General features: G+C 32.8%; 1 protein-coding gene across 1 annotated transcript in view; it reads right to left on the reverse strand.

Annotated features, from left to right (window-relative positions):
• Window positions 1-12758, reverse strand: part of LOC143404350 (rho GTPase-activating protein 29-like) — a 42398-nt gene that overhangs the window by 13572 nt on the left and 16068 nt on the right. Inside the window, exons 11-16 of the mRNA XM_076862542.1 lie at window positions 4493-4650; window positions 3820-3959; window positions 2407-2505; window positions 894-1036; window positions 591-779; window positions 38-175 (exon numbers count right to left, since the gene is read on the reverse strand). Coding sequence (XP_076718657.1) covers window positions 38-175; window positions 591-779; window positions 894-1036; window positions 2407-2505; window positions 3820-3959; window positions 4493-4650 — 867 coding nt within the window. The remainder of the gene's footprint in view (window positions 1-37; window positions 176-590; window positions 780-893; window positions 1037-2406; window positions 2506-3819; window positions 3960-4492; window positions 4651-12758) is intronic.

Here is a 12758-nt window from a genome sequence, read left to right on the forward strand (position 1 = left end):
TTTTATTTGATGGTAGGTTTAGAATTAAAAACTTTACCTGTTGAAGGTATAATTTTAAGACATCACAGATGTTATGTGGATGAAATTCTGAAAGGTCTACCAAATGCATTCCATTCTCCAAAGCTTGAAACAGTTTTTTAGTTTTTGCTTTGTTTCCAATATCACGATAAATTCCCTTGAATAGAAAAAAAATTATGCAAAATTCTTCTTTACTACAAAGGACTAAATGTAGACATCTAAACATATTGGCTGTATCTACTTCAATTTTTATTAGTATTTTAGAAAAAAAGTTAAAGTCAAATCAATTAACATTTTCCAAATAAATGTGAATAAATTTAGTTATTATAAACAGAGTACTGATTTTCCTTTTTTTTTTTTAAAATATTTTATTTACATTTTAGTTTTCGGCAGAGACAATATCTTTGCTTGTATGTGGTGCTGAGGATTGAACCCGGGCCGCACCCATGCCAGGGGAGCGCGCTACCGCTTGAGCCACATCCCCAGCCCCACTGATTTTCTTAGTCTCCTTTTCATTAAAAGAAATCACACAGGCATTTATATTTTTAGAATTTTAAGAGTTAACAACATACCTGTAAACACAAGGCTCTCTTTTCAATCTCTGAGACACATATTTTGAGTATAAAAGGAATGCCATCTGGCTCCTTTTTTGCAACTTGTGTGAATTTTACTCCAAATAAGTATATTTTTCCTACAAGTTTCTGATGACCACAAATGATGACTAGGTTTTCCAAACACTGTTGATGACAAACAAGGAGACACTACAAGAAAATGACAGTTTAAAACTGATTAACTCATCTTAAAACTATTCACAACTAATAACAACAAAAATGAGTTACACATAAGGGGCTAATGTGATTCCAAAAATATCTTACCTCTTCACATTCAACACCTTGGAATACATTTACAGTGCCTTCACAATCTCTGCATTCTGTGGGGAATCTCAATTTTCGGAACTTGTGAGTGACAGCTGCTTTTGACATCAATGGTTTCTTAAATGCTTCAAGGGAACTGGGTCCTTACAACAAAAATGTTATTGTATAGGAGGGTAAATTGACCAAAAAATAAAACAAAACAAAACAAAAACCAAACCTATATATCTCTCTCTATATATATGATGATATTGTACTTGAAATAATTTTTAGACTTTGAGATTATTCATATATTACAAAAAGCTATTATTTTGAGTTTTTAACATGAAAAAAGCATCCAATTTATAGATTTCTTTTATAAAACACATACTTTTATTCAACATTTTATCCATGAGTAAAAATCGCCATCAAACCCATAAAATAATTGGAAGATACTATGGCATAATGTTTTCTGAATCAGTAAATTTAAGCCAAGCACAATGGTGTATGCCTGTGATTCTAGCAACTTAGGAGGTTGAGGCAGGAGAATCACAAGTTTGAGGCCCACCTCAGCAACTTTAGTGAGACACTGTCTTGAAATAAAAAATGAAAAGGCCAAGGATGGCATCTCAGTGATACAGTGCCCCAGAGTTCAATCCCTAGTCCCAGAGGAAAAAAATAATATTTATACTTGTATTAATATGCTCTTCACAGAGTTGGGAGTATGTTCATAGGTGGCATATGAATGCTACAAATGCTTCAATGAAGAACAGCAACATGAGGTGAGTATGTTAGAAGTATTTACATTAAGGATAGATCTCTTAATTCATTATAAAATTATAGGTAATACTAGCTAGTTATATTTTAATATTATATCAATATTCCACTAATTTGGGAAATTATGCCAAGATAGGCATCTGCAGGTATCAAATGTACAACATTATTTTGTATGAGTCTAATCTGAGTCATTAAGGTGACTGACTTTTATATCCTTCAGCACCCAAAACATTCCTTATTCTGAAGAAGTACACTGAATCTGCTCTTCCTGCTTGATTTCTTATACTCTTTCTTTAGAAGGAGATTTCTCAGACTTTCTCAGGCATGCTCCCTTTTAACAGTAAGTCATTGGATTTATGAAAGAAGACCATGCCTAGCCTGCTATTTTAATACCACACCAATACATTTTAGATCTACTAATTTTGTTGCTTTTTTTTTTTTTTTTAATTTTTGGTGGTGCTGGGAATTGAACCTATTGAACCTATGACCTTGTGTATGCTAAGCAAATACTCTACCACTAAGCTATTATCCCTAACCCTGCTGCTTATTTTTCTATTTGTAATTTAAATAACTGATTATTATATTGTCAACTAATACTTGAACATAATTATGGGATATATTTAAGTTACTGTGTGGCGCTTTTGTTTAGTACACAGCAAAGTAATGATTCTTTAAAAAGACACTATCTTTCTAACATCATGAGGTGCTACTAATTCAACCAGTTTAATGGGTTTTCATTCAGGTGAATACAATACAATACCAGCTTCTGAAGGGGAAGGTGGCTCTCTTTCATCTAAATCATCTGCAGAAGACATGGTTCCACTGGATGGAGTTTGTGGAACTTTTTGATGAAAGTCTCCTAAAAGAAAATTGTTGCTACCATTACTTGGCTATTCATTATAGAATATTACAAATAGGGGGCTGGGACTGTGGCTCAGCGGTAGCGCACTTGCCTTGCATGGGTGAGGCATTGGGTTCAATTCTCAGTACCATGTATAAATAAATAAAATAAAGATCTATCAACAACTAAGAGAAAAAGTATTAAAAAATAATATTACAAATGGGAAATGACAATATTTTTGGAATTATACAAGTCATACATTTTATTAGTTTCACTGGAAAAATTTGCTTGCTTTTTTACCTTTTTTTAAAAAATATTTTATTAGTTGTTGATGGACCTTTATTTATTTATATGTGGTGCTGAGAATTGGGCCCAGTGCCTCATACATGCTAGGCAAGCACTTTACCACTGAGCTACAACCTCAGCCCCTCCATTTTTATATTCTAGATAACAGGGAGTTCTGATGTTCATTCATTCCTGGGAAAAAAAGGAATTTAACTAAATCCATCTGACTTTTCCAAATAAATTTAAAATTAGGTCATATATTCCTATGAGAATTTACTGCCAACTTCTGATAGAAGATATTAGAGGTTGTAAGCCTCACAAAGATAGGTAGTATTTGATATTCATGTTCTATATCTAATATCTGACAGTAGCTAGCAAAATAGTAAAGTTGTCATTAAATGTTTCCTAAGTTACAAATAAATGTATATAATCTAAGGCCTTCTAAAGTATACAAAAAACATTTGAACCCAATAATCCAATAGTAAAGTTAAATTATTTTATTAGTAATTCAGGAGATAGGAGCCAGAGACAACAACCCAGGGATCTCTAGCCAGGAACTGAAACCACAAGTTCAAACTATGTCAAAGGACACTGCTGTGTGTGTATCAAAGCTGGTTTGGAAGCAGATTGACTAGCAGAGATTTACTCTGATGAAATTATAAATTACAACTGAGTAAAGAATTCACCTTAACTCAAAATACTTAAAAAAAAAAAAAAAAGGCCTTGGAATTTGATGAAGTCAAACCCTATAACATCCCCCAAGGGCTAGGAGGAAGGCAGATAGCCAGAAAGGACTATAGCAGTCTTTGGTGGAAGAATGTGGAAGCAAGACTCTCTTGGGTTTAAATGTGACCTTCTCCTGCTAGCTATAAAACCTACGGTGAATTGTCCCAATTATGGACTTTAAGGCAGACATGGTGGTTATAATTGGGACTAGGTCTCATACATAAAGCCTGATTTTCTAATTCCAGAGCTCTAGTTCATTTAATGATCAAATGAGCAATCTGTTCCTTCATAAACCTGTATTCTCTTCAGAGCGAAAAGCACCTGTTAGGTCTGCATTCTTAGAGCATCTGTCGTCTTCTGTTTCATTACAATTGTCAGGAAGGTGCAAAACATCCTCTAAAGCAACAGCAGGGCCACATCTAGGCTTCTGGGAACTATTTGTTAATGGTTTATTTACAGTCCTAAGAAAAAGCAAATAAAGCTCAGCACTAACAATATCTACTTTATACCACAGTCAGAAAAATTTGTTCATTTAATAAATGTAGAGTAATTAACTGAATATTATGAACAAATTATTACATGGTTCAGCTTCTTAGAGGAGATATGGGTAAAACTTATTTTCACAGTTGAAACATGAACAGGAATAGCAATGGTACAGTTAGTAATTCACTTTATGGTTAAACTTTTCCAACATCACCTCAGTAGAAAATGTAGGTTAAATTTTGTGGACATTCAAAATGTGTATGTTTGTCCTTTGCCATTCTCAAAAGATTCTTATGTCTCACAGAACTGAAGTCTATCCAAACGGAAACCTTTACTCTCAAGTGAGTTACATCTATTCACTAAATGGACTAAGAAATTACAAAATAATACAAAAAAATCCAGAAATTTATAAAGCTAATTCTATGAATGTTAGAAAAGATACCTCTTTATAACAGTCAGGAACTTAGTAAATGTCTTATTTCTAGAAATCCATGTATATAGTAATTCTTACCCATCAACTTTTTCTTCTTCAGTTGAATTTGTAGCCTTCACAGATTCACTATACTCTTGGCCTGGATCATAAAGTTTGGCACTATCACAGAGAGACTGTAAACTGTTTGCAAGGGAGGTAGCCTGCAGGTGCTGCATCTGGAAGAGGTTAACTGTTACCTATAGTTACAGAGACAAAAGGCAGAAACAACTCATGATATACAGAATGTATTATAAATAAATGTACATTGATTTCAATGAATGCACCAATATAAAGGGCATATAAGTAAAACAGCAATGAATACCGCTGTACACATGGTATACTGCCTAATATTATGAAAGATAAAGATTGTAAATAAAAAAGCAGTTTTAATCTAATATCTAGGAATGATCGTTTCCTGCAAAATGGTTTTAAACTGTAAAGTGTAAAAGATACAACCAACTCCCCTGATGGTTCACAATCTGAGGATCCACAGCTCTGTACCCTGCTGGTTTGACCACACTGCCTACACTTACTTATATGACCATGATCAAGTTATTGATAACCAGTGACTTGAAGAAAATTGACATTCGAATGAATCACCGGAGAGACCTTGTTCAAATGCAAAGTGTGGATTGAAACCCAAGATCCTGCATTCCTTACAGGCTCCCAAAGTAATGGCAATATGACTGTTTCAAAGACCTCATTTTTAGAGAAAAGGTTTTCTAGAATTTTGTTTCTGCATCAGTTAAAAAGGAGATAAAAACAATTATATTTTACCCAATATGACTACATGTGAATTAAATAACTTAATGTAGACAAATAGCTCAATACACTGGTATGTAAATACTTAATCTTAAATATCATCAACTATAGTTTGAGGTGAAGAAGATGTGTCAAAGGTAAATGGTTAACCTAAATGACTTACAAGGTAATTTCAAATCCTTGGATTTTATAATCCTATTCAATTATTTTATATTTCTGTAAGCTACAACATATTAATTAAAATTTGGTAAATTAATGAAACATAATTTTAAATACCCAAACATTTTAAATGTTTCTTATTCAGATGCAGTAATCTTACTATCCCTGGGCTGCACTGAATTTGCTCAAAAACCCTGGGCAGAATGCACAAATCAGCTATCTAAGAACTGCAAAAAGAAAAATGGTAGCGGTTAGAATGTAGCAAATAAATTACAATTCAACATATATTTTCCTTGCTCCCACCCCAATCACATTTCCAGCCCATGCTTGGCCCCTATGCAAAAACAGTTTGAGATCCAGAAGTATACACAGGGTATGGATAGAAAGAACTCCAAGAGAGATCCTCTCCAGTCTAAGAAACAAACAAACAAAAAAGACATGGAATAGGAGATGTGACTAAAAGAGCAGGTGATAACCCTGGTTTCTTTGGTGGGTTTGTTTCCTTTCCTGCCAGATGAATTGTGCTCCAAGGAGTGAGTGGATATGAAATTCCTCTTGTTTTCCCTATTCTCCCCTTATTTAATGACTGAGAATTGATGCCCCTGGCTCCCTGGAGGACAGCAGAGTAGGCAGGTACATTTTAGTTTCCCAGTCAGAAGACTAGGAAGGGAGGCACACAGGAGCTGGAGAGAGAATCTAACTAGATCAAATTCTGTTAAACTTAAAAAAAAAAAAAAAAGAAAAGAAAAAAAGAAATTAATGTTCAATACAGGTTATAAACAGGTTGAAAAGTCACAGAATGTATGTTGAAAATAGTTCAGATATCATCTAATGTTACTTGTCACACAAAGAACCAGGAAAATCTCGAAAGTTTCATCAACTCACAAGTGAAAAGACAGTGCACAGATATCAACACTGAAGTAACTCAGATGGAGTAATTATCAGATGAAAACTCTAAAGCAGCTATGATAACATGTTCAAGAAGTGAGGACAATCAATCTTAATACATGAAGAGACAGAAGTCTTAGAAGAGAAATAGAAGATTCAAAAAAGAAACAAAAGGGAATTTTCCGATTACAAAATTTACTAAAGGATTGAATAGGAAAACGGAGTCAGTGAACCTGAAGACAAATCCATAGGACAATAAAGCTGCCCCTCAATTTATGATATACTTACTTCCTGATAAACTCACCCTAAGTTGAAGATGTATTTAAAACCCACTGTAAAGTTGAATAGTGTTAAGGCTGAGCCACAGTAAGTTGGGGACTGTTTGTAAAAACAATTAAAGGGAAAAAGATTGGGGGGAAAAAACAGGATCATTCAAACCTGTGAGAGCACTTGAGTCACACTTGAGTTTCAGAGAGGAGAAAGAAAGTGCTACAAATGAAAATATTTGAAAACAAAACAAAACAACAACTAAAACCTTGTCGATATTTGCAAGGGTCAAACGGGTAGATTCAAGAAATTCAGTGAATCCAAAACAGGAAAAAGTCAGCAAAATCCATGCACAGATATATCTTAGCCAAACTGGTGAAAAGCAAACACATAGAAAATCTAACCTTGGAAGTAGCCAAAGAAGCAACACAAACCATACAAGGAACAATGATGCAAATGACTATGGATTTCTTCTGAAAAACCATGGAGGCCAGAGATAGTAAAACAACATTTTTAAAGTGGTGGGGGAAGAAAAACAACAACCGAATTGTGTATTTAAAACTCAATGTACAGTGAAAATGTTCTTTAGAATTAAGGACAACATGAAGGTATTCTTAGATGAAGAGTAATTTGAAAAATTGTGACCAGCAGACTTGCTATAAAAAGAAATGGTAAAGGAAGTTCTGTTTATAGAAGAAAAACGTTACCAGAGGGAAGATGGAACTGCAGGAATGAAAGGAAAATAAACAGAAATGGAAAATATATGGGCAAATATCATATATTACTTTCCTTTTCTCTAATACATATGACTTTTAAGCAAAAATTTTAAGAGGACCTGGTGAGGTCTCTCATGTATGAACATATATCAAACACAATCCTCAGTGGTTAAGGGGACTTGTATAGTAGCTAGGTTTCTACATTTACTTCAAGTGGTACAATATTAGTTCTCTGTGAACTGTGAAATATTAAATACACTTATGCCTCAGTATCCATTTGGGATGGTTTTAGGATACCCCTCAGATACCCAAATCTCAGATACTCAAGCCCCTTATATAAAATGATACAGTATTTGTATATATAATCTATGCATACTCTCCCAAATACTTTAAATAAGATTCATAGAGATTACTTATAGTGTATGATATGATGCAAATGCCATGTAAATTGTCATTATACTATATTGTTTGGAGAATGATAAAAAGAAAATCTGTTCACGTTCTATAGTACAGATGTGATGTGTTTTTTGTTGAATTCATGGATGTGGAATCCATGCGTGGAGGATCAACTATATACACACACAAGCACACACACAAATACTGCAATTACTAGTATAACCAACTAAAATACATATGTGTACAATGAGATATAATATAAAAATCTAATATTTAAATTAAATAGACCAAATGTAGATGAGCATTTTAAATTAAAATATAATTCTGATAATAGATTAAATTAAATATATAATAGACAAAATGTAATTCCAGAAAATTATCAATTCAACCAAAAGAAGACAGTAAAAGGGAAGCAGATAAAGGAAATATAAGGTACGAGCAGGAAAGAAATAAAATGGACCTACATATGAACATATATGCTACTTATATTCTATATAAGAAACTTGCTTTAAATACAATGATAAAGTTAAAAATAAAAAGAATGGAAGAAGATATACCATGTTCAAAAGAAAATTGAAATAACTATCAATATTATATAAATTAGTCTAAAAAGCAAGCACTTTTACCAGGATAAGTTGAGACATTTCATAAAGATAAAAGGACTGATTTATCAATATCATATAACAATTGTTAATGTGGAAGTAACTAACAACATAGCTCAAAATACATAAAAACTGAAGGAACTAAAAATACACAATATGTTTGTGTCTGCAAACTCTTAGCAACTGATGAACATTTTTAAAGGTATTCAAGAATATATAAGAAATAAATTTCACTACAAACTAAGAGGAACTGACACTCATGAAACACTCCAGTCAACAATAGAATGCACATTTTTTTCAAGTACACACATGGGATATTCATTATTAATCTTTTCAAAGGAACACCTTTTAGTTTCACTGATTTTTCTTTTTCTTTTTCAGTTTTATTGATTTTTCCACTTTTTATTCTTTTGGTTTGTTCTTGACTCAATCTTGAGTCATAAAACAAACCAAAACAAATTTAAAAGAACTGAAATCATGCAAAATACTTCTTCCACCATAATGAAATTAAACTGAAAATCAGTATCTAGAAAAATAATCTTCAAGTACTTGGAAAATTAAACAACAAACTTTACATTACTCCTATCTCAAAAATGGAGTCTTAAGGGAAATTAGAAAGTATTTTAAACTAAACAAAAATGAAATTATATTTCAAAATTTCTGAGATTTTTGAGTTAAACAATGATATAGGGAAATTTAAAGCATTAAATATTTTTACTAGAAAAGCAGGAAGGTTTCAATAAACAATGTAACCTCCTATCTTTAAGAAACTTAAAACAAAAAGCAAACATGAAATAAAGAATAAAAAGCAGAAATCTATAAAACTGGAAAAAGAAAAATCAATGCAAATAATAATTATGTTTGAAATAGATTTTTTGAAAATATAAATAAAATTTATAAACTTGGAGCCAAACTGATCAGAGAGAAAACCTGCCAGTGCAAAGGAGGGGAGATAAGGAAAGGAGTGGATATAAATGATCTACATCAGAAACAAAAGAGGAGATATCACTAGGACCTACACACATTTCAAGAGGATAAGGAAACACTACAGACAACCCTAAGCACCTAAGTTCAGCAATTTAAGATGATAGGCCTGAGGCTGGGGTTGTAGCTCAGCATTACAGTGCTCGCCTAGCACTTGTGAGACTCTGGGTTTGATCCTCAGCAACACATAAAAATAAATAAATAAAATAAAGGCATTAAGTCCAACTACACCTAAAAAAAAGTATTTGAAAAAAATAAGATGATAAGCCCAATTCCATATAAGTCACAGGCTACCAAAATTTACCTAAGAAAAATTATTAACTTGCATAGGATTTTTATCAACAGAAGTTGAATATGTAGTAAAAAATCTTGCTAAAAAGAAAATCCCAAGCCCAGATACTTTTTTTTTTTCCCACCAAGGAATGCTACCAAACATCTAAACAGGAAATAACACATATTTAATACAAACTCTTCTAGAAAACAGAATAGGAGGGAACACTTCCCAATTCATTTTATGAAATGGGAATTACCCTAAACTAAAACCAAATGAAAAAGGAAAATAATGCACCTCAGAAAGAAGATTAATCTCAAGGACAAAACAAACAAAACAAATTACCCAAACGATAAATAGGCTAAGAAACTGAAAAGACACCTCACAGAAGAAATATAATTGATCAACAAATGTATGAAAAAATGTTCAACATCTCTAGCAATTAGAGAAATGTAAATCAAAACTACTCTAAAATGTCATATCACTCTAGGCAGAATGGCAATTTTGAAGAATACAAGCAACAATGTGGGCTAGTATTGTGGTTCAGTGGTAGAATGCTTGTCTCATATATGTGAGGCAGTGGGTTTGATCCTCAGCATCACATAAATAAATAAAATGAATAAAAATATTGTGTCCATATACAACTAAAAAAAAAAAGAATACAAGCAACAATTAATGTTGATGAGGATATGGGAAAAAGGTACACATACACTTGGGTGAAGTAGTATGGAGATTCCTCAGAAAATGTGGAATGAAACCACCATTTGACCCAATTATCCCACTCCTCAGTTTGTACCCAAAGGACTTAAAATCAGCATACTACATGTACAGCATACTGACTGTACATACACAGTCACACCCATGTTTATACCAGCTCAACTCACAATAGCTAAACTATGGAACCAACCCAGGTATCCTTTAACAGATGAATAGATAAAGAAACTGCAGTATATAATACACAATGGAATATTACTCAGTCTTTTAAATAAGAATGAAATGATGCCATTTGCTGGTAAATGGATGGAGCTAGAGAATATCATGCTAAGTGAAATAAACCAATCCCCCAAAAACAAAGGCCAAATGTTTTCTCTGATATGTAATGCTAATTCACAATAAAAGGAGGGAGTTAGGGAAGAATAGAATTACTTTAGATTAGGTAGAGGGGATTGAAGGGAGAGGAGGGGATATGGGATTAGAAAGAAGAGCAGAATGAATTGGACATTATTACCCTTTGTGCATATATGATTACACGACTGGTGTGATTCTACATCACGTAGAACCAGAAGAATGAGAAGCTATATCCATTTATATATAATGTGTCAAAATGTATTCTATGGTCTTGTATAACTAATTAGAACAAATTTTCAAAAAAGAAAAAAATATAGCAATATCTTTTACTATCTTTTAATATAATAAGATATTAGCAACCTGAATCTACCTATATATAAGAGGAACAAACAAGAGGAGCTAATCCCAGAATGCAAGGCCTGATCAACACTCCAATAACAATTGAATTTACCACATTAATGGGCTAGAGAAGACAGACCACATGATTACATCAAATAATATAGAAAATATTTTATATATTCCAACATTTATTCATGATAAAACTCTCAGCAAACTAGCAAAAAGAGAAATTCATTGATCAGATTGAAGGGTATCTTCAAATATCTTACAGTATCACCATATTTAATGTTGAAAGACCTAAATATTTTTCCCCCTGCTGGAGAATAAGACAAGGATGTCATCTCTTACCTCTCTTACTTGACAGTGGGACCCCATTCAACAGGGAGCCCCATCTACTGCAATAAGAAAAAAAAATAAAAGAAATATACACAGGATGGGGCTAGGGATGTGGCTCAAGCGGTAGCGCACTCGCCTGACATGCGTGCGGCCTGGGTTCGATCCTCAGCACCACATACAAACAAAGATGTTGTGTCCGCCGAAAACTAAAAAATAAATATTAAAATTTCTCTCTCTCTCTCTCTCTAAAAAAAAAAAAAAAAAAAAGAAAAGAAAAGAAAAGAAATACACCCAGGAAAGGGAAATATAAAAACTGTTCTTATTTGCAGGTAATGTGACTTTCTATGTAGAAAACCCCAAGAATCGGGAGCTGGGGATGTGGCTCAAGCGGTGGCAAGCTCACCTGGCATGCGTGCGACCCGGATTCGATTCTCAGCACCACATACAAACAAAGATGTTGTGTCCGCCAAAAACTAAAAAATAAATATCAAAAATTCTCTCTCTCTCTCTTAAAAAAACCAAAAAAAACCTTAAAAAAAAAAAAAACCCAAGAATCTACACAAGCTCCTAAAACATGTGAATTTACCCAGGTTGTAAGAAATAAGAGCAATATAAAGAAATTAACTGTATTTCCAAATATTATTAAACAACTGGAACTTGAAAGTGTATCACATACATAGATTTAAATTTAACAAAACCTGGGCTGGGATTGTGGCTCAGCGGTAGAGCACTCCCCTAGCACAGGCGGGACCTGGGTTCGATCCTCAGCATCACATAAAAATAAAGGCATTGTGTTGTGTTCATCTACACATAAAAAATAAATATTTAAAAAAATTTAACAAAACCTGAAAGAGATTTATATGTTGAAAACTACAAAATGCTGGTTTAAAAAAATCAATAACCTAAATAAATGGAAAAATATATAATGTTCATGGATTTAAAAAGATGCTACATCTATAATCAATTCTCTATAATATCATCTAACAATTAATACAACCTCAATAAAAATGTTAGTAATATCTTTCTGTAGATAAACATAACTGGATTCTAACATTTTAATGAAAAATTAAACAATTAAACATAACAATTTTAAAACATAAACAATTCTACAAAAAGAATAAAAGTGGAAGACTCAAATTACCTGGTTTTAAAACTTGATATAAAGCAACTGAATCAAGATATTGGGGTTTTCGAAAAAGGATAAACAAATAAATATTCCATTTGTTAATGCAATAAAATGGAGAATCCAGAAACAAATATAAACAAATGTGGTCAGTGATTTTTTAAAATAGATGCAAAGGCATTTTGAAGAGAATGGCACAGTGTTTTCAACCAATGGTATCAGTACAAGTGGACATCTATATTAACTGTGTCTTTTATTTTCTGTATTACATGATATTTTGATGTCTTAAAAAACACAAAACAATGCTAGCCAGGGAGAGACTGCCCCTTCTTGGGCTAGAAAACTCTTAAAACAGCCCAGGGCTCAGCTGGGATCACATACTTCACATCAAACC

This window comes from Callospermophilus lateralis, chromosome 7 (genome assembly GCF_048772815.1).
Source record: "Callospermophilus lateralis isolate mCalLat2 chromosome 7, mCalLat2.hap1, whole genome shotgun sequence".
Taxonomy (NCBI): Eukaryota; Metazoa; Chordata; class Mammalia; order Rodentia; family Sciuridae; genus Callospermophilus; species Callospermophilus lateralis.